The sequence below is a fragment of the Engystomops pustulosus genome, chromosome 2 (assembly GCF_040894005.1).
Source record: "Engystomops pustulosus chromosome 2, aEngPut4.maternal, whole genome shotgun sequence".
NCBI lineage: Eukaryota > Metazoa > Chordata > Amphibia > Anura > Leptodactylidae > Engystomops > Engystomops pustulosus.
Window position 1 is genome coordinate 15,840,105 of NC_092412.1, and position 23,611 is coordinate 15,863,715.

The following is a 23,611-nucleotide window of genomic DNA, read 5'->3' on the forward strand; positions in this document are numbered from 1 at the left end:
AACTGAGACCTTCGTGCACCGCGGCTGTTCCTGAGTGAGTACCGCTGGGGAAGTTAAAGGGGGGTAGAGATTGTTTCCGATGCTAGGTTATTGGCTCACCTCCCAGGGAATAGTGACTGTGTCTTAAAGTGCCCACGTCCCATTCTAGCCATCGCCCATAGCAACGGATATTGTGTGCCCTGCAGACTTCCCTCAGCTAGACCAGTCATGTCCGCCCAGGACGAAGATACGGGGCTGGAGCAGGTCCCGTCCCCTGGTCCCTCCTCAGGGTACCGGAGCATGTTAAGTCCTCCAGAGAGTCCCTTCAGCCCTGCTACCGCCAGTGTCCCTGGGACTCCCACCGTTATGCCTCTGACTATGCCATACTATCCGGGGGCCCCCAGGTTACCCCACTATGAGGGAGAATCACACACTCTCCCTGAATTCAGAGACAAGTTGTTAGCCACCTTCGCCCTGTACCCATTCACAGAGGAACAGAAAGTGGGCATCCTAACCGGGCAGTTGAAAGGACCCGCTCTCTGGGAAGTCAAGTCTTGGCCCCGAGAACAGTGTCAGAATGTGGTCCAAATTCTTGATAGGCTACGCAACACCTTTGACAAGTGTACTGCCTCAGAGTTGAAGCAGCAATTCTTCGGGAAAAGACAGAAGCCCCAAGAGTCCCTCCGAGACTTTGCCCTCTCCCTACAGGAGACATGGAAGGCCATAACCCGTCTTGAACCCAAAAACGCTGACACCTCTGATCAGACCCTGAGGGAACAATTCATTAATGGACTTGTTGATAGAAATCAAAGGTGTCAACTAAAGATCATCTCTTCTCAACATGCCCAGGCCTCCTTTCTTGAGTTTAAGGAAATTGCCATTGACATATTAGGGGACCGACCGCCTACTGGACCGCAGAAAGAGCCTGAATCCATGGAAATGGAGGAATCTGCTCTAGCTTGCCATCCAACGCAGTCGACATCACCTACTCCTGCGGCTACGGAAGTTGCTGGCTTAGCAGGACAGGTCCCTAATCTGGCGGACACCCTGCATAAAATACTCGATCGGTTGACCCAGTTGGAAGTGACTGTCTCCGCCATGAGGAGGAAACCTCCAGAGAACTCTGTACGGTCAGCTACCCCTCGTGACTCCCCGGCCAAACGGCGCCCAAGAGAAGCGAAGTCGTTAAGCACGTGGAGTCAGAAGGAACCCCGCCAGCGGTGCAGCTACTGCCGTAAATACGGGCATGAAGAGGATGTATGCCGTCAGTTAAATGACAAACCCTTGGAGCTAAGGGACGACCCCCAAGGGAAGAACCTCTAAGTCCCCGAGATGCCAACTGGATGCCCAGGTTCGTGGGGACTCGCCCCATGGTTCATGTAACCATCAACGGAGTTACCCTACCTGCCTTAATTGATACCGGCTCTCAAGTGACCACCCTCCGGAGTGCTACCTTCGAGAAATGCCGAGGAGGAGCATCCTTAGTCCAGCCTCCCAGGGCTTATTTGAACATTATTGCTACAAACGGAAAACCCGTACCCATCCGCGGCTACTGGGAGCCCACACTAACCATTGGAGACACTGAGTTAACCAGACAGGGCGTAGTGGTGACACGAGTGCCCGAAAACGGTAACTTCCCACTGGTACTGGGTACCAATGTCCTCCGCAACTGCTACCCTGAAGTGCTGAAGGCTCTCCACGACACTCTGCCAACAGTGCCCAACGGTTCCCGAAAGGTAATTCAGGAGACTATGCAGGTTCTAGCGGCGCAACAGAAGTTTGCTGGCCCTAATGGTGAAATCTGCAGAGCCCGGATCAAGGATCCCCAACCTGTCCGCCTTCAACCTGGGACTGAGACGTTAGTATGGTGTCGAGCCTGCATGGGCGTCCAAGGTCAAGACTACCAGGCGATAGTAGAACCTCTACCAGCTGATGAAGACCTGCCCATTCTAGCCGCCAGGAGCCTAGTCACTGTATCCCGAGGACAAGTACCCATTCGACTACTAAATGTGGGAGACTCCCCAGTGGATCTGAGAAAGTACCAAGCCGTGGCCACTCTCTTCAGCGTCCATCCTGAAGACTTAGTGGAAACCGCTCTGTCTGCTTCCCAACAGTTGGAAGTGAAGCAAAGTGCTGAAGGTGAGCCTGCCGAGCAATCCTGGTGGCTTGAGCTCAATATTGGAGATGATGATTTTACTCCTGCAGATCAAGTTCAAGGTGTCCTAGATGTCGTGATGAAGCACCACCAGGCCTTCAGCAAGCACCCACTGGATTTTGGGCAGACTACCCTGATCCAGCATACCATCCCTACTGGCTCTCATCCTCCTATGAAGGAACGATACCGGCCCATACCTCCAGCCCGCTACCAAGAGGTGAAAAAGCTGGTACAAGAGATGAAGACAGCCAACGTTATCCGGGAGAGTCACAGCCCATGGGCTGCCCTGCTGGTCCTTGTGAAAAAGAAGGATGGAACCCTTCGATTCTGTGTTGACTATAGGAAGATCAACAATATCACCCACAAGGATGCCTATCCTCTGCCTCGAATCGAGGAATCCCTCGCAGCCCTAGGGTCAGCTGCCTACTTCTCTACCCTGGACCTGACCAGTGGCTACTGGCAAGTGGCCATGGCACCAGAAGACAGAGAGAAGACGGCTTTCATCACCCCAATGGGCCTGTTCGAGTTCAACAACATGCCGTTCGGGCTATGCAACGCCCCAGGCACATTTCAACGGCTGATGGAGAGATGTTTGGGTCATCGAAACTTCGAGACCGTCCTACTATAATTGGACGACATCATCATCTACTCCACGACTTATGAAGACCACATCCCCCATCTGGCTGAAGTCTTCCAAATCCTGACCCAACATGGGTTGAAGGTCAAGCCATCCAAGTGCCACCTGCTACAACCTAGCGTCAAGTACCTGGGACATGTGGTGAGCGCTCATGGAATTGAGCCAGATCCAGAGAAGATTGCAGCTGTCCACGACTGGCCTACCCCATCAACCATACGGGACATCAAAAGCTTCCTGGGATTTGCCAGTTATTACAGGCGTTTCATCCCGAAGTTTGCCCAGCTGGCGGCTCCCCTGCAAGAACTTCTAAGGGGCCTGCCAAAAGAGAGCCAACGTTCCCGAGTATCCATTGAGTGGACAGCCGAACGAGAAGCTGCCTTCCAGATGCTCAAGCAACGGTTGACTGAGCCTCCGGTGTTGGAATATCCAGACTACAGTCTGCCTTTCACCCTATACACTGATGCCAGCAAGCAAGGCCTAGGGGCTGTACTATCCCAGCTCCAAAACGGAACTGAAAGGGTCATAGCCTACGCCAGCCGTTCCCTCCGAGAACCGGAGCAAAACGACCAGAACTACAGTTCCTTCAAGTTGGAGTTTCTGGCGTTAGTCTGGGCTGTGACCAAAAAGTTCAAGGACTACCTGGCTGCATCCTTCTTCACTGTCTTCACAGACAATAATCCCTTGGCGCATCTGAACACCGCTCGTCTTGGAGCACTGGAACAACGGTGGGCCTCCAGACTTGCCAACTTCAACTTTACCATCAAGTACCGGGCTGGTAAGACCAATGACAACGCCGACGCTCTGTCCCGTCTCCCAGACCAGTGGGAGGGACCCTCCACGGATGCTCAGTGGGAAGATGTCGAGATGCCAGCGTTCTATGCCCGGTTTGTGCGTCAAGATGCCCAGAGAGTTTACTCCTTACCGTCAGAGGCAGCGCCAGCTACTCCCCAAGAAGAGTCAGAGCCCCCTGCAGAAAAGGACCTCTGGATAAGTCTTCAGGCTGATAGCCGTGCCATAGGAGAAGTAATGGACTATCTCTCTGGTGGGCGAGTGCCTGAATGAATCCGCCGCAGAAGAGCTGATGGAGAACTGTCTCAATTGTGGCGCCAGAGAAAGACTCTGAACATGCATCAGGGTCTGCTAAAGAGAAGAACTCTGGACCCTATCACTTATGACCGGCTGTACCAGATTGTGATTCCCAGGAGGGACGCCAAGATAGTACTGGATATGTACCATGACCAGTCCGGACACTTTGGCGCTCAGAAGACTGAAGCCACCCTCCGAAAGCGCTTCTACTGGGTCAACATGAAGCCCGACATCGAAGCCTGGTGTCGAGAATGCCCAGCCTGCGCCATCGCTCGAGGAGAGCGACACAATCAAAGGGCCCCTCTACATCCCATTGTGAGCCAACGGCCCTTAGAGATCCTGGCATTGGATCATGTGAAGTTGGAGCCCAGCAGATCCGGTCACAGTTATGCTCTCACGATCATCGACCACTATACCAAATTTGTGGTTGCAGTACCTGTCAGAGATCTGTCTGCAAGGACCACCGCAGCGGCCCTGTGGAAGAGCTTCATCCTCCCCTATGGCTGTCCGGACCAGATCCTTACGGACCAAGGAACAGCATTTGAGTCCCAAGTCTTCCAGGAGCTGTGCACTCTATATGGCTGCAAAAAGCTGAGGACCACAGCCTATCATCCCCAAGGCAACGGGCTTTGTGAAAAGATGAATCAGACTCTAATCAATATGCTGAGGACTCTGACCCCTGCAAAAAGGGCTTACTGGCCAAAACTGTTGCCCGAATTAGTGTACCTGTACAACAATACCACTCATTGCTCCACAGGATACACCCCGTATTATCTGATGTTCGGGAGGCACGGCCATCTCCCTGCGGATATGACCTGGGACATGGAGTCCCCTGATTCCCAGTCTTTACTCCCCCAGACTGACTGGGTTCACGAACACCAGAGGCGCCTGGCGGATGCCAGAGAAGTTGTGGATCTGCGGTTGGAAGAGGCCCGGGAGAAACAAAAAAAGGACTTCGATCGTAATGCCTGTGCTGAGCCTTTTGCCCCAGGAGATCGAGTGTGGCTGCACAACAACCATCCTACCAGTAAGCTAGATGGGCATTGGGAGCATGAGCCATACCTAGTTAGGGACGGTCTCTCCCCTGAAGTCTACGAGATTTCAAGAGGAGACCGTCCACCACTCCGGGTACATAGGAACCGGCTGAAGAGATGTCTTCGTCTTTTTGCCCCTATGTCCACACCTCTCACCTCGACCCCCAACTTACAGACCTCCTTGTGTTCACCTACCCCCAGTTTCTTAGAACTTGTGACTGTGCCTCAACTCTGTTTTGTTGTTTCCACTCCAGTAAGAGGTACCCAAGAGAGACCATCATCCCCACCGCAGTCTCCAATACTGCTGCCTGTGGAGGATGATCCGGCTCCAGAGTCTGCAACCCCTGAAGCATCAGAGGCAGCTGAGACTCCGACTCCAGCGCCTGACTCAGAGGAGGACGATGAGGAGGTTGTTATCTTCTCCCAGCCGGAACTTCGGAGGTCTCAAAGGAAGACGAAAGGTAAAGCTCCTGCGTACCTGCAGGAGTACCAACTGGTGTCACACAGAAGGAGGAGGCAGGTACGCTTTTCTGACACCGAAGTACTTACCACCGAGGAAGATTCTGAGTAACCCCTGATGGGCTGAAAGCCTTACCAGGTGTTGTGTATCTTGTACATATGTATATTTATTATTGCTATCCCATTTGGGCTGAGTGCCCGCTAACCCTATAGAGCCAGAGACTTTCCTGGGACTCTCACCCTTATTTATTTCAGTCAAGAGACATTCCTTGAACTGCCCATTGTAATGTGCTATGATAGCACCCTTCCTCTGCCACAGCAGAGATTCCTACAAAGGACTCGGTCCCTCTACACAAAGAGGAGACCCTTTGCATCTTTCTTGCACTTTTCCCCACCTCAAGGGCTGTACCCAGAAGAGGAACTTTGATCTTAGAGACCTTCTGTGAGACTTTTGCCAACCTCAAGGAAAAGTTGTTGCTTTATTTATTTTTATATTGCACTAACCTTTGATAGGCTTTTCAGATTGTAGTGTGGCTGTGTCGGACCGTCTCTATGTAGTATAATGTTTAACTGTGTCACATATGCTAATGTAATGCATATACACCCTATATATTTGTCGCTAGGGAAGAAGTGTTTATATAACAAATATACAGGCCCTGGTGCAAGGAGTGGATTACAGTACATGACACCACACCTTTCCTACTGTACAGTTTGGTTTAATGGCGTTAGCGACCAACTGTCATACTTAGCATTTACATATCTGTGTCTTAGTCCGACACCAACCCAGGTGCCTGTCTCCAGGACCATGGGCGGTTTGTCCCTACATATCATGTAGCCTGCACTTCATAGAAGTGCCCCTATCTACCTCTGCGCCCAAACCATCCGTAGTCGAGCCGAGGGCGGCTCTTTCAATTGCCCCGGGGGTATGCAACACCCTCGCCGATGCAAGGCAGAGCTGTGTTTGCGAATACGTCCCACCATGTAGCTTGCAGTCTGTGTAGGGTCTAGTCAGCCCCACAGCATGTCACTACATCACACTACATAGTCCTTATAGGACACAGGGGAACATTGCAGTGGTAGATCCTGCCTGGTAAGGCAGGAGTTAATTGTTTTATGTGATGTCATATGTGTCAGCCAATCACATGTATTGCATCCTGTCTCTGTGAGCTGAGAGGTAATTGGAGGAGCAGCCACCACCTGACCAAGGGGAGATAATAAAACCCCTGGCCAGGAATGTTCTAGAGAAGACCCTAGAGGAGTTCCAGACAGACCAGAGAGTCTGAACAAGTTAGACAGAGAGAGAGAGAGAGAGGAAAGGGGTATCATCCTACCTTCAAGGGTGATACCTGAAGCAATCCAGGACAAGCTGAAGCATCCTTCCAGGACACAGCTACCTCCCAGCCTGCCATTGCATCCAGGCTGGTGATCTACATCCTGTGGCTCCCTCCAAGTACCTCTCCAGTACTCCACCATCTTGTTAAAGGCACGTTGCTGATGTTCCTGTCGGTTCCAATAAAGAACTGTAAGTGTTTCTGTTCAACCTCTGCCTCCGTCTGGTCCCTGCTACTACGGCTGTCACCATCACGGGCACCCTGTCCACCACACAGAGACTCATACTCTAGACACCAAAGGGTTGCCCCAGGGAGATCCGCTATAGCCGCCTCTCCCTCATCATTTCTTGCCAACACCACCCTGCTGGAGACCTGCCAGGCTGTAGGACCGCCCTCCGGTTCCCCATACCAAGCACCGTGACACAAGCGTGCTTAGGCCGCAACCGCCAGCCACTCAGGTACTGCGGGCCCAGGCTGTCTCCAGACCCCAAGAAAAGGCTAGGCCCCGGTGGGGGATGTTGCAAATGTAATTCTGCCTTATTTAAGCCTTCCTGTTCTTGATTTCCCAGATATCATGGCCAATGACTCCGCCTCCTTCTATGTTATCATTGTTGGATTCTCAGGCCTCCAGGAGAAGTTCTACCCTCTGCTGGGTGCCCTCATGTTCTGCTCCTAAAATGCCGAAACAGTTCGGAGTCTGTTCCTTCTGGAATAGATTTACTGGTTTGGCTTAATCCCACACCATCTTACCTAAGAAAGGGGGGTGAGGGTGAAAGTATACGGCCAGTGGAGGTCATTTACTAAGGGCCCGATTTGCGTTTTCCTCACGTGTTACCCGAATATTTCCGATTTGCGCTGATTTTCCCTGAAATGCCCTGGGATTTTGGCGCACGCGATCGGATTGTGGCGCATCAGCGCTGGCATGCACGCGACGGAAATCGGGGGGCGTGGCCGAACGAAAACCCGACGGATTCGGAAAAACCGCCGCATTTTTTTAAAAAAAAATTGGTTGCACGCGCCATACTTACATGCACCAGGAAGAGATCAGTGAACTCTGGCGCAACTCTGCGGACCTCGGCGCAGCAGCGACACCTGGTGGACATCGGGCGCAGGACCTTCATGAATCGCCAGAAGACCCGAACGCTTGTCGGAGAAGCCGCCGCTGGAACGCGAATGGACCGGGTAAGTAAATGTGCCCCAGTGACTTACCCCTCCAAAGAAATGCAGCGCACCTGTTTTACATATAACGAGTAAAAAATAATAACAAACACAGCGGTATATGAACATTTATTCAATCCAATAAAGATAAAACTAGCACACGGGTGTAAACACATTGGGGGTCATTTGCTAAGGGCCGGATTCGCGTTTTCCCGACGTGTTACCCGAATATTTGCGTCGATTTTCCTTGAATTGCCCCGGGATTTTGGCGCATGCGATCAGATTGTGTCGGCATGCACGCAATGGAAATCGGGGGACGTGGCCGTAAAAAAAAAAAAACCTGACGGATTCAGAGAAACTGCTGCATTTAAAAAAAAAAAAAAAAAAAGTAATCGCTGGACACGCACTTACCTTCGCTCAGCTCGGCTTGGTGAACTCCGATGCAATCCAACGGAATTCAGCGCAGCAGCGACACCTGGTGGACGTCGGAGGAACTGCCTTAGTGAATCCCGGCCGGACCTGAATCCACCGCAGAGAACTCGCCGCTGGATCGTGAATGGACCGGGTAAGTATATCTGCCCCATTGCTATCTTAATGAGCCCCGGCTCAGCTATTGAAGTGTTGGATGGGCTATAGTTGTGGAACAAAGCCTACAAAATACAATGTAAAAAGGACAATCCGACCATCACCTAAACCTGGTGGGAAACCAGGAATAAAAAGAGGAAATTGTCTAGTTCAACAAACCAGCGGAGGAACATAATGAAAAAATACCAACCACGGGCAGAGGCGTTGAGGGGGCTGCCTTTTACTTGTTCTTTGCAGTGGTATCATTTTAGGGCGTGTCAATTTTTTTTGATCCCTATTAAAAAAATATTGCTTTAGATCTATAGTACGGATTGTTACAGGTGCAGTGACACCAAATATGAAGGGTTTTTTTTATACTTTTTTTTATTTTTATATGTAAGTGTGTAGTATTTAGGGACTATGTCCTTCATTGTTTATTTTTTATCATAAAAAATGATTTTTGCTTTTAGTTTTAATTTTTTGACTTTTTTTTTCCGACTTGGGCTTGAAGAAGCATTTATATGAACCCTTGTTCGTGCTCTTACGTTCTGCAATAAATTTGGATTGCATTCTGAGGGTCGGGGAGTTCTCCTTACGGAGATTGCCAATTAAGGTCACGGTGTAGGTGTGTGGAGTCTTATAGCCATGGGGGAGGGGGATTCTGGTAAAATATGCAAAGTTTTCCAGGATGGTATAGGGAAAACCACTCCTCTTTTAGCTATCCCCCTAGTGGAGCATCCATGGCTATGACTCCACATACCAAGACGTGGCCTTATTGGGCAGTCTCCATAAGGAGAACTCTTACTTCCTGACCCTAGTCACAAGCCTCTCCCTCAGCCAAACCAGGTCCCTACACTGTACTGAGGAGACCCAGCCAGGTCAAAACATTGATGGGCATCCCACCCACAGGGGGAACCCCTTACACGCAGCGATCATGCTTGACCGCGGCGTGCTGGGGAAGCTTTTCCAATTCCGGGTCTTAGTACCAGGTCTGGGCTGTTAAAACACAGCAAAGTCCCGGCACCAGCAGGACACTAGGTCTTGAAATCTTCTTCTGATGTGGCGCCATAGGTGTTGCCATAGAATTACCTTTAATGACCGACGTTGAAACATGATACGCCTGTCATTAAGGGGTTAAGTTGATGGGATTATGGATGATAATAGATTATTTAATAAACTGAGCAGCTATGAGGTGACGAGATGGACTGTGTGGGAATATGAGGGCAGAGTATGGACAGAGCAGACAGGAAGGAGATGCTGCTGCTTCCTGTAAAGACCAGAATTATCGCAGTGCATAGCCCCGCCCCCTCACCCTTCTGTGACCCCTCAGTCTGTAGACCACATCTCCCTCCTCTTTCACTCTATGGATTGTTCTTAGCAAACAGAACGCCAGGATGACGGGTGAGAGACAGGGTGATAGCAGAGGTTAGGTGAGAAACTGCTGCAAAATTGTTAATTTATTGCATCTATAGAAAACATATTATAAATATAACAGTTACGCTTCATTAGGAGGACTGACTAAACAATGGACAGATGTGCCGAGCGCCCTGAGACTGGAGTATTGGTGGACGTGTGTCCTTCCATGGGGCGTCCGGTCAGGGATATAGTATATATGTATACGGCCCTAGAGAAGTGAATGCGGAGCTGCCCATAGACTTTTTGTATCCCTCCAAATGATCTGTAACACACATCCCTATTCAAAAGCTATAAACTTTATTCATGTCATAAGAGGATGGTTACAAACAGCGTTACCCCAGCTGGGGGTAATATGCAGAAGTTGTACATATTGCCCCAAAAGTGTCACCAAAATCGTGACTGTCCCTTCCCCATGCAGCGAGTATTAATGTAGCAGATCACACGTGTGACATCCATAGTAATAAGTCTCCAGACAGCAGCGGCTCCTGAGGTCACCAGGGACCGGAGCTGTATATAATGTGCATGGGGCTGCACTGGTACAGAGCACCAGAAGCCCAGCAGTGCAGGAGGCTCCGGATATCTGGATGGTAAATTCCCAATTTATCTCCCATTGTTGTAACCTGCAACCAGATCCAGACAATCCAGAGAGATTTGTATTGGATTGGATGGAGCTGCTCGTATTCTCTAACCCTGAAATGAATGATAACTTACACAGCTGAGGGTTTGTTACAACTACATCCAGTCTGGACAATTCTTTGTCAGATGAACATATTGGACTGAGGACTGATACTTGTAACCTGCACAGATACATTGTAACCCTGTAACAGGAGAGAGAGAACCTGACACTGTCTGCAGGCAAATGTAACAAACCCTCAGCTGTGCAGATTGTCAAGTTTACACACACTAAGCAACATGAGAGAAAAGCAAGGAAAAGGAAAGACAGGATTCTAGTGCAGTCACTGGTGATAATACAAACAGGGAGCAAAACACTGAACCAAACCCCCACCAGTGACAGGTCACCTGAGAGAGGCCGAGATATCACTGTGTTATCTGTGGTGTTACATAGGACTGCAGGTCACATCTACTACATGATCTGTACTCAGAGATATCACTGTGTTATCTGTGGTGTTACATAGGACTGCAGGACACATATACTACATGATCTGTACTCAGAGATATCACTGTGTTATCTGTGGTGTTACATAGGACTGCAGGAAACATCTACTACATGATCTGTACTCAGAGATATCACTGTGTTATCTGTGGTGTTACATAGGACTGCAGGAAACATCTACTACATGATCTGTACTCAGAGATATCACTGTGTTATCTGTGGTGTTACATAGGACTGCAGGACACATCTACTACATGATCTGTACTCAGGGAGATATCACTGTGTTATCTGTGGTGTTACATAGGACTGCAGGACACATGTACTACATGATCTGTACTCAGGGAGATATCACTGTGTTATCTGTGGTGTTACATAGGACTGCAGGACACATCTACTACATGATCTGTACTCAGAGAGATATCACTGTGTTATCTGTGGTGTTACATAGGACTGCAGGACACATCTACTACATGATCTGTACTCAGAGATATCACTGTGTTATCTGTGGTGTTACATAGGACTGCAGGACACATCTACTACATGATCTGTACTCAGAGAGATATCACTGTGTTATCTGTGGTGTTACATAGGACTGCAGGACACATCTACTACATGATCTGTACTCAGAGAGATATCACTGTGTTATCTGTGGTGTTACATAGGACTGCAGGACACATCTACTACATGATCTGTACTCAGAGATATCACTGTGTTATCTGTGGTGTTACATAGGACTGCAGGACACATCTACTACATGATCTGTACTCAGAGAGATATCACTGTGTTATCTGTGGTGTTACATAGGACTGCAGGACACATCTACTACATGATCTGTACTCAGAGAGATATCACTGTGTTATCTGTGGTGTTACATAGGACTGCAGGACACATCTACTACATGATCTGTACTCAGAGATATCACTGTGTTATCTGTGCTGTTACATAGGACTGCAGGTCACATCTACTACATGATCTGTACTCAGAGAGATATCACTGTGTTATCTGTGCTGTTACATAGGACTGCAGGACACATCTACTACATGATCTGTACTCAGAGAGATATCACTGTGTTATCTGTGGTGTTACATAGGACTGCAGGACACATCTACTACATGATCTGTACTCAGGGAGATATCACTGTGTTATCTGTGGTGTTACATAGGACTGCAGGACACATCTACTACATGATCTGTACTCAGAGATATCACCGTGTTATCTGTGGTGTTACATAGGACTGCATGTCACATCTACTACATGATCTGTACTCAGAGATATCACTGTGTTATCTGTGGTGTTACATAGGACTGCAGGACACATCTACTACATGATCTGTACTCAGAGATATCACTGTGTTATCTGTGGTGTTACATAGGACTGCAGGTCACATCTACTACATGATCTGTACTCAGAGATATCACTGTGTTATCTGTGGTGTTACATAGGACTGCAGGACACATCTACTACATGATCTGTACTCAGAGATATCACTGTGTTATCTGTGGTGTTACATAGGACTGCAGGACACATCTACTACATGATCTGTACTCAGAGAGATATCACTGTGTTATCTGTGGTGTTACATAGGACTGCAGGACACATCTACTACATGATCTGTACTCAGAGAGATATCACTGTGTTATCTGTGGTGTTACATAGGACTGCAGGACACATCTACTACATGATCTGTACTCAGAGATATCACTGTGTTATCTGTGGTGTTACATAGGACTGCAGGACACATCACAGGAGTAGCAGTCCTGTGTTATGCCCATATATAGATGACAGGAGTAGTAGTCTTTTGTTGTACACATATATAGAGGATAGGAGTAGTAGTCCTGTGCACATATATAGAGAATAGGAGTAGTAGGCCTGTGCTGTGCACATAGAGGATAGCAGTAGTAGTCCTGTGCTGTGCACATATATACAGGATAGGAGTAGTAGTCCTGTGTTGTGCACATATATAGAGAATAGGAGTAGTAGTACTGTGCTGTGCCCATATATACAGGATAGGAGTAGCAGTACTGTGCTGTGCACATATATATAGGATAGGAGTAGTAGTACTGTGCTGTGCCCATATATACAGGATAGGAGTAGTAGTCCTGTGTTGTGCACATATATATAGGATAGGAGTAGTAGTACTGTGCTGTGCCCATATATACAGGATAGGAGTAGCAGTACTGTGCTGTGCCCATATATACAGGATAGGAGTAGTAGTACTGTGCTGTGCCCATATATACAGGATAAGAGTAGTAGTACTGTGCTGTGACCATTTATACAGGATAGGAGTAGTAGTACTGTGCTTATATATACAGTATAGGAGTAGTAGTACTGTTCTTATATATACAGGATAGGAGTAGTAGTACTGTGCTGTGCCCATGCTTACAGGATAGGAGTAGTAGTACTGTGCTGTGTCCATATATACAGGATAGGAGTAGTAGTACTGTGCTGTGCCCATGCTTACAGGATAGGAGTAGTAGTACTGTGCTGTGCCCATATATACAGGATAGGTATTAGTAGTACTGTGCTGTGCCCATATATACAGGATAGGTATTAGTAGTACTGTGCTGTGCATATATATATATACAGGATATGTATTAGTAGTACTGTGCTGTGCCCATATATACAGGATAAGAGTAGTAGTACTGTGCTGTGACCATTTATACAGGATAGGAGTAGTAGTACTGTGCTTATATATACAGTATAGGAGTAGTAGTACTGTTCTTATATATACAGGATAGGAGTAGTAGTACTGTGCTGTGCCCATATATACAGGATAGGAGGAGTAGTACTGTGCTGTGTCTATATATACAGGATAGGAGTAGTAGCACTGTGCTGTGCTCATATATACAGGATAGGAGTAGTAGTACTGTGCTGTGTCCATATATACAGGATAGGAGTAGTAGTACTGTGCTTATGTATACAGGATAGGTGTAGTAGTACTGTGCTCATATATACAGGATAGGAGTAGTAGTACTGTGCTGTGTCCACATATACAGGATAGGAGTAGTAGTACTGTGCTGTGTCCACATATACAGGATAGGAGTAGTAGTACTGTGCTGTGTCCACATATACAGGATAGGAGTAGTAGTACTGTGCTGTGTCCATATATACAGGATAGGAGTAGTAGTACTGTGCTGTGTCCATATATACAGGATAGGAGTAGTAGTACTGTGCTGTGTCCATATATACAGGATAGGAGTAGTAGTACTGTGCTGTGTCCATATATACAGGATAGGAGTAGTAGTACTGTGCTGTGTCCATATATACAGGATAGGAGTAGTAGTACTGTGCTGTGTCCATATATACAGGATAGGAGTAGTAGTACTGTGCTGTGTCCATATATACAGGATAGGAGTAGTAGTACTGTGCTGTGCCCATATATACAGGATAGGAGTAGTAGTACTGTGCTGTGCATGATGTGATTCGTCCATTTGTCGCTACCACTATGATGCAGATAAGGTAGTAAACTTCTTGAAGTTCCAGTTTTGTGAAGACCTTAGCCCCAAAGTTCCCATCAAAGAGTTGATGTGGATTTTAATAGCAGTAGATCCAACATGATACAACTTTATTGATCTCTAGATTTGGGGTAATTGTTGTGTAGCAGTGGTCCAGGCTTAGTACATAATAGACACATGGAAAATACATATATACATCCTGGGGGATACTAGTGCTGGGGCTGCCCTTAGTCCTAGAGCCCAATCTTCCATAGAGCAGGTGATTTGGGGATGGTTGAGTTTTGGAATCTGGAAGGGTGACAGCGTAACTGTTGTCTACATGACTAGTCCATGGCTGAGTTCTGGACGCAGGAAACAACCACATACCCCTTAGCTTAACCCCCCACTAATTAAATACAAAGACAACATTTTTTGTTGGAAATGTGAATGGTCACAGCTTTATTACTGTTCTTGAAAAAACAATCTGAAAGATAAAAATTCTTTATTAAACATAACATCAATTATTATAACAATAAATTCTTTGGCAGCAGAGCTCTTGGCAACAACCAAAATGATCCTGTCATACTTAATTGTAACAACCTAACCGATAAACCAGTCTCCATAAAAACACCAATGCACGCTCAGCGCACGAGGACCACACCCCCAGCTCCACTTAAGGACGCAGGGTTTTTCGGCTGATTTCTCGCTCTCCAACTTCAAAAATCCATAACTTTTTCATTTTTCCGTGTACAGACCTGTGTGAGGGCTTATTTTGTGCGTAACAAAATTTACTTTCCCGTAATGTTATTTATTTTAACATGCCATGTACTGCGAAGCTGAAAAAAAATTCCAAATGTGGAAAAATTTAAAAAAATGTCACGTGCGTCACGTTCTTGTGGGCTCAGTTTTTACGACTTTCACTCTTCGCTCCAAATAACATGCCTACTTTATTCTTTGGTTCGGTGCGATCTCGATGATACCAAATTTATATAGGTTTTATTGTGTTTTAATACATTTTCAAAAATGAAACGAATGTGTACAAAAAAGAAAAAAAATTTTTTGCCATCTTCTGACGCTAATAACTTTTTCATACTTTGGCGCACAGAGATGTGTGAGGGGTCATTTTTTGTGAAATGAGGCAACGTTTTCATTGCTACCATTTTGAGGTCTGTGCGACATTTTGATCATTTTTTATTTCATTTTTTATGTTATGTAAAAAGGTGTAAAAGTCGCATTTCGGACATTTGGGCGCCATTTCCCACCTCGGAGCTCACCGCCGGCCGTAACCGTTTTTATATTTTGATAGATCGGGCATTTTGGGACGCGGCGATACCTAATATGTTTGTGATTTTTACTGTTTATTATGTTTTATATCCGTTCTAGGGAAAGGGGGGTGATTTGAACTTTTAATATTTTATTAATTTTTTTTATTTTTTAAACTTTTTTTTTTCTTTTTTTTCCCACTATTTTTTAGACCATCTAGGGTACATTAACCCTAGATGGTCAGATCGCTCCTACCATATACTGCAATACTACAGTATTGCAATATATGGCATTTTTGCAGGTCATACATTACAATGAGCCACTGGCTCATTGTAACGAACCTGCATAAGCCATGTAGCCTCGTGTCAAAAGAAGACCCGAGGCTACCATAGCAACCGATCAGCGCCTCCCGATGACGTTCGGGGGCGTGGCGATCGGAAAAAAGGCGCCGGCGGCGTAGAGAGGGTTAATAGCCGCGATCGGTGCAAGCACCGACCACGGTTATTAGCGGTGGGGGTTTTGTGCAAAATGCAAAAACCCCCACCTCTGTATGAAGAGGACTCAGCCCGTGAGCCCTCTTCATACATCCCTTATACCTCTGCGCCGTAGAGCTACGGCGCAGAGCGTTAAGGGGTTAAACAAGACCACCATCTTTGAATTATAGTGGCTACATAGTATAACCACAGCTTTACCTTTCAACTGGCTGTTGCCAAGAACCCGCCACCTCACAATATGCATCCTAACTAACCTGACTAACCCATACCTAACAACATTATTAATGCTACTTGTATCCCAACTCCCCCAACAGCACATTGGTGCACCCTGTACAAAACAAAAACTAATGGGAGGGAGGGCGGGACAAAATTTTTATAGCCAGAATGAAGGCTTAGCTTCCTGACTACCACTTATAAAGACTTCCTAGCTCCACCCCCTCATCTGACACCCCCTATCCGCCTGGTCTACATTCTCCACCCCCCATAAGTCCACCCACAAATATATGGCTCCTTCCAGCCCAGACGGTCATGCCCGCTCTCCGCCCACCTGCAGCAGGCTCCGCGCTCACATTCCCATTCAGGGATTTGGCTGCAGGGACCCACCAGGTAGCTACCCCTGGAGCACTCCTCGTTCGGTGATGGCTGACAGGGTTGGGTCATGAGATCCTTGGACATGGACTCTAGGGACACACTCAGTAGATGAATTGAGGTCTGTTCAGAACAGGCAGAATGGGCTCATATTCGGGTCAACGAGTGGCGGTCAGAAAACGAGCAAACCAACGCTCAGGTATAGACTGAACGTTGTTCCTAAGAAAATAAGTATCCCCCACTGGACTTATGACAATTTTGCCCTGATTTAACCCTCTCTGTTCTTGATTTCCCAGATATCATGGCCAATGACTCCGCCTCCTTCTATTTTATCATTGTCGGATTCTCAGGCCTCCAGGAGAAGTTCTACCCTCTGTTGGGAGCCCTCATGTTCTGCTTCTACAATGTCTCAATTTGCGCAAATACCATTGTCATAGTGATAGTCCTCCTGAAGGACCAGCTCCACCAGCCCATGTACATCATCATCGCCAACCTGGCCGTGTCTGACCTCCTCTTTGACACCATAACCTTGCCCAAACTCATCTCCAAGTACTGGTTGGGGGCAGAGTCAATCTCCTTCTCGGCCTGCTTCCTCCAGATGGCCTTTGTCCATATCTTGAACTGTCTTGACTCCTTAACCCTCTTACTAATGGCCTTTGATCGTTACGTGGCCATTTGTAAACCTCTCCGGTACCACGCCATCATCAGTAGTAGGACTACCATATTGTTATGTTTGGCCGCCTGGTGTGCTGCGTCTTTTGTTGGGACATTCGTCATGTCATGGGGGGTGTTTCTTCCATACTGTGGTCCTAACCGGATCAAAACCTTCTACTGTTCTCTAGCCCCGGTGGCGGTCCTCTCCTGCACGGATTCGTCTACAGTCAGGAAGAATGGGCTCTACGCGGGTCTCATAATGCACATGGGCCCGTTCTCACTCATTGTAGTGTCCTATATCATTGTAATAATAAGTATTTGTGCCATATCCCGAGTGAACAACTGGCAGAAAGCCCTCAACACCTGCATCACCCACTGGTTTGTCATCACCATCTTCTATATTCCCCGAATAGTTGACTATGGCTACAACTCCCAGGTCGTACCAAATGCAGAAATCGCTGCCGTGGTCATCTGTATCTATAGTTTCGTCCCTCATATGAGCAGCCCAATCATCTTCTGCCTGAGAAACAAAGAGATCAAGAAGAGTCTGGAAAATGTCTGCAAGCAAATTATTCATTTTAAATAAATGTGGATGCAAGAAATCTCTCTACCCGAAACTTTCATCAACATCTGTTTATGTTTATTAATATTATTATCATTATTAGTAGCATTTATATGTAAATTTAGCACTTCTGGCAATAATGTATGGTTATAAATACAATAAGGAGAAAAAGGGTAACAAGGACAGACAAAGACAGTGGGCCTTGAAACTGAAGCCCCTCCCATTAGTCCCTGCCTAGTTGCCCAATCTGTTCTAAGCAGAAGGAGACCAGAAGACGACCTTCCCTTTTTGCTATTTCAGAGATAAAGACAAGTCAATCCAAACAGAGAGGAATAGTTGCCAAATACGGGTCTGAACCTAGTGGTCAATGCAGTACAAAATCACTAGGCAAAGGGATAGTCAGAGATACAAGCAAAAGACTCAAAGATGCCAGAATCTGGCCTTTGGCCTCCAGAGAAATTATCATGTATTTCAGTAAACACAGGCATTTACTTAAATGTTATTTAGCCAGCTGGAGAAAAATATTAGATAAAGACAGTGAAGGGCATAGAAGAGATAAAGGAATCTACCTTCAGCAATAACTCAGTTAGTGTATTCCATATGCCAGGCTTGCTATAATGGGATACAATATAGTGACACCAGTCAGAACAGTCCTCTAACCTTTACCTCTGCAGGACACATCTAATGGCCTTCCAGATGCTAACACTTTTGTTCCCAGTGGGTGTTGTTTTTTTGGTGTGTGTTGCAACTTGAGGGCTTGCTTTTTGCAAGACAACTTGCACTTTTCAAAGTTCCTATAACTTATTGACCGAATTTTATAAACTTTTCCTGGAGGAGGTAAAATTCAAAGACATTCTAAAGAAAAAAAAACAAACAAAAATAAAACAATATACTTCTTATTTTTTTAACATTTTAAACCTGCTGCCCCATTTGCCTGCCGGCATTAATAACATGACACATGTGGGTGCGTCTTTGTGTGATGATCTTTGTTTTGTGATGATTTTTATTGCTAATATTTTGGGGATATGCAGCAATTTTTGATCACTTTTTACAAAGTTTAAAGGGGTTATCCGGCTGGTAAAAATTACTGAGGGCCGGGCTGGGGTGGGCTATTTAAACATAATAAACAAGTACTTACCTCCTCCGGCGCCTCCGATGTCCCGCGCCGCGGTCCCTTCAATCCGTGCCCCTGTTTGTTTACAGGGGCACGGAAGCCGCGCACAGGGAGTTTCCGGTCCGCGATGTAGCCGGCTCCTCCCATCTGTCCCTATCTCTCAGCGTTGTAAGCGCTGGGAGATGGTGCGCATGGGAGCTTCCGGCCTGTATACAAACCGGCGCACAGAGGAGACCGTCCGTGGCACGGGACATTGGCAGCGCCAGACGAGGTAAGTACATGTTTATTATGTTTAAATAGGCCCCCCCCAGTCCTGCCCTCAGTAAATTTTAAGACCCAGATAACCCCTTTAACCCCTTAACGACTTGGCCTTTTTTTTAGTTTTTTTTCACTTCCATTTTTCACTCCCCACCTTCAAAAATCTATAACTTTTTTATTTTTCCACATAAAGAGCTCTGTTATGGCTTATTTTCTGCGTAACAAATTGCACTTCGTAGTGACGGTATTTAATATTCCATGGCGCGTACTGGGAAGCGGGAAAAAAAATCCAAATGCAGTGAAAATGGTGACAAAAACACATTTGCGATGTTTTCTTGTGCGCCCCAAATGACATGTCTACTTTATTTTTTGGGTTGCTACAATTACGTGGATACCAAATTTGTATAGCTTTTATAATGTTTTCATACATTTAAAAAAATTAAAACCTCCTGTACAAAATTTTTTTTTTGATTTTTGCCATCTTCTGGCGGCAATAACTTTTTCATACTTTGGTGTACGGAGCTGTGGGTAGTGTCATTTTTTGCGACTTTTGATGGCGTTTTCATTGCTATCATTTTTAGGACTGTGCGACCTTTTGATCACTTTTTATAAATTTTTATTATATTTTCCAAAATGGCCAAAAAATGTCATTTTTGACTTTGGACGCTATTTTCCGTTACGGGGTTAAACGCAGTGAAAAACCGTTATTATATTTTGATAGATCGGACATTTTCGGACGCGGCGATACCTAATGTGTTTATGATTTTTACTGTTTATTAATATTAATATCAGTTCTAGGGAAAGGGGGGGGGGTGATTTGAATTTTTAGGTTTTTTATTATAATTTTTTTTTTTTTAACTTTTTTTTACTTTTACTATTTTTCAGACTCCCTAGGGTACTTTAACCCTAGGTTGTCTGATCGATCCTACCATATACTGCCATACTGCAATATGGCAGTATATGGGGATTTTGCTCCTCATTCATTACAATGTGCTGATAGCACATTGTAATGAATGGGTTAAAACGAGACAGCTTTGGGCCTTCGTGAGACCCTAAGCTGTCATGGCAACGGATCGCCGCTTCCCGTGACGTCATCAGGGAGCGGTGTTTTAGCAGTAAAACACCTACGATCGGTGCCGGCACCGATCGCGGGTGTTACCGGTAAGCCTTTGCTGCAATATGCAGCAAAGACTTACCGGCTATGGAGAGGGCTCGGCCCGCGAGCCCTCTCTATGCACCGGGACCCAGCGCGCGCCGTACTAGTACGGCGGGCGTCGGGAAGGGGTTAATTGGATTCAAGGAGATAAAACAAGTAGGGGCACATTTACTTACCTGGTCCTGTGCGTTCCCCAATCAGGAGTGTCCGACGAGAATGAACTCTGCCGCGATTCACTTACATCGTGTGCCCAATATCCTGAATGTGTGGCTTCCCCGCTCCGGTTTGCCGGATTTCACCATCTTCCTCCTGGTGCATGTAAGCGCTTGGGCTTATGACACAATTTGAATATTAAATCCCGCGCTCAGTCCGAATCAGTCGGATCGTCTGTCGGCCCACCCCCTGATTTCTGTCGCATGAAAGCAGCACAGCTGCGCCAAAATCCAATCGCATGGGACACAATCCCCTTCTAAATCCCTGTCCCAAAGGCACGATCCCCGAAAAAGTCGAAAAATCCGACACAATTGCGTTTTACCAAATTTTTACACATTTTTAATGTTTGTTTTTTTTTTACTACTCCCCATTAAGCAGGTTAGAGAATGGAGAGTATTTATTGATGAGGGTCTAATGATACTAAATATGGGGCGTTTATATTTATAATTTTTTTTATTGTTGAACATAAAATGGTTTTAATAAGATTTGGTGTTTAATTTTTTTTTATTTTTATATGCTCTCAATCCGTGTTTGCCAATTTTAGAATTTTAGCTTCATTCGATTAGTGACTGGCTTGGGTCGGACCCCCACTCATCAGATGGTTATCCCCTATACTGGTGTATACCAAACTTGAAACAACCCCCCAAAGCCACTTTTCACCTTCCTGACACGCCCCATTTTTTCAAATCTGTGTAACTATAGGTGGTTATAACTTTGGAACACTTTAACAAATCCAGGTGATTTAGATTTTTTTTTTCATGACACAATGGGGGTCATTTTACTAAGGGCCCGAAACGCGTTTTTACGGCGATTTACCCAAATTTTTCCGTTTTGCGCCGATTTTCCCTGAATTGCACGCGATGGGATTGTGGCGCATCAGCGCCGGCGTGCACGCAACGGAAATGGGGGGGGGGGCGTGGCCGTACGAAACCCGAAGGATTCGGAAAAAACGCAGCATTTAAAAAAACAAAAAAGTGTGCTTACCTGCCCCCGGCCCGGCTTGGTGAAGTTCAGTGCATTCCAATGAACTTCAGCGCAGCAGCGCCACCTGGTGGACATCGGAGGAACTACATTAGTGAATCGCCGGAAGACCCGAGTCCTCCACACAGAACGCGCCGCTGGATCGCGACAGGACCGGGTAAGTAAACGTGCCCCATTGTACTTCATGTTAGTTGAAAAGTTTTGGTAAATTTTGTGTTTATCTACGGAAAAATTCTCGAATTTTCGAAATTCAAAGTTTTTGACTTTTTCAACACAAAGTCATTACAGCAAAATTTCTTGATAACTTACATTCACCAAATGTCTGCTTTCTGTTGACATAGTTATTAATACGTCCTGTTATTTTTGTAGGATGCTATGAGGCTTAGAACTTTGGGTGTGATTTTTCACATTTTCATAAAAAACACAAAATCAGGAAACTGCCTAATTAGATTTCAGGTCCCTTTGAGCACCTAAATTATAGTAAAATAATTATATATATATATATATACCGTATATACTCGAATATAAGCCGACCCAAGTATAAGCCAAGGCCCCTAATTTTACCACAAAAACCTATATTTTTTTTACTCGAGTATAAGCCGAGTTTGGGGTTTCAGTACATTTTTGTGTGCTGAAAAACTAGGCTTATACTTGAGTATATATGGTATATATAAACTATTTTATTATTTTACTATAATTTAGGCGCTCAATATGTATAATGTATAATTATATTCACCCCATTATAGAAACTATACCCCTCAACATATGTAAAAAAAAACTTTTATGAAGTTTGTTAACCCTTTATTGTTTTACAGGGGTTAAAACAAAATTGGGTGCAATTTTAAAATTCTAGTTTTTTGGGCTAAATAAATTTTTTTTTAAAAAATGTGCACAGTGGATAATATACCAAAAACGTTCCACAAGGTTTGATACTCAATTTCTCCCGAGTATAACAACCCCCATATGCGGTGGTAACTGCAGGTCATAGAAGGGAAGCTGCGCCATTCAGAGCACATTATGCATTGTCACTTTCTAAAGGCTATAAAATCTTAATTTTTTTGCCAATTTGACACGGAAGGGCTTATTAGATGCACTTTAAAAATACTTAAGTTCAGTAAGTCTTTAGCTTATTGACGAGATTTTATTAACTCTTGAATGTATGAAGGAAAAGAAAATAGTCAATTCTGGTTTCCTTTTTTTGCGTCTCTTTGGGGACGTTCACCGTACTGTAGATCGCTACGATTACCGTGATACCTCATTTATTTGTCTACTTTTACAATTTCACTGAAGAAATCGAATATATTTGTTTTCGTATCACCATCAGTGGTTGACAGAGCTGGTTTAGGGTTTATTTTTTTTTTTACCTGAAGGAAAAGTCAACTTTCAGCTACGTTCAACCTGCATAGACACACACTATACAGAATGGAATACAAAGACATCCAATGGTAATATTTGGTCATGTTTTTTTGGTTTTTGGTGTGTGTGTCAAAACCAAGCAGACATAGACGACCTTCATGAGTCCAGGGTTTTATAAATTGCAGCTGCAGACATTAGGCCACACACACAATGGACACAATGGGGGTCATTTACTAAGGGCCCGATTCGCGTTTTCCCGACGTGTTACCCGAATATTTCCGATTTGCGCCGATTTCCCCTGAATTGCCCCGGGATTTTGGCGCACACGATCGAATTGTGGCGCATCGGCGCTGGCATGCACGCGACGGAAATCGGGGGGCGTGGCCGAACGAAAACCCGACGGATTCGGAAAAACCGCCACATTTAAAACAAAAAATCTGTCGCGGAGCTTGCACTCACCTTCACTCAGCCCGAGCCGGTGAACTCCAGTGCGTTCCGATGCTTTTCAGCGCAGCAGCGCCACCTGGTGGACGGCGGAGGAACTACTTTAATAAATCTCGGCTGGACCCGAATCCAGCGCAGAGAACGCGCCGCTGGATCGTGAA

The 23,611-nt window shown here is 45.8% G+C and overlaps 1 protein-coding gene across 1 annotated transcript; it reads left to right on the forward strand.

Moving 5' to 3' along the window:
- The first annotated feature begins 16,853 nt into the window (after positions 1–16,853).
- LOC140116967 (olfactory receptor 1M1-like) lies at positions 16,854–17,952 on the forward strand. The gene is made up of 2 exons (XM_072133395.1): positions 16,854–16,911; positions 17,009–17,952. The coding sequence occupies exons 1-2, from the start codon at positions 16,854–16,856 to the stop codon at positions 17,950–17,952; spliced, it is 1,002 nt and encodes a 333-aa protein (XP_071989496.1).
- The last annotated feature ends 5,659 nt before the right edge of the window (positions 17,953–23,611 follow it).

Bases quoted from the DNA above. Each gene is read 5' to 3' on its own strand.
- LOC140116967 (XM_072133395.1), top strand. From the start codon at position 16,854: ATGGGCTCATATTCGGGTCAACGAGTGGCGGTCAGAAAACGAGCAAAC. The intron at 16,912-17,008 runs GTATAGACTGAA...TTGATTTCCCAG, and splicing joins ACGAGCAAACCAACGCTCAG to ATATCATGGCCAATGACTCC.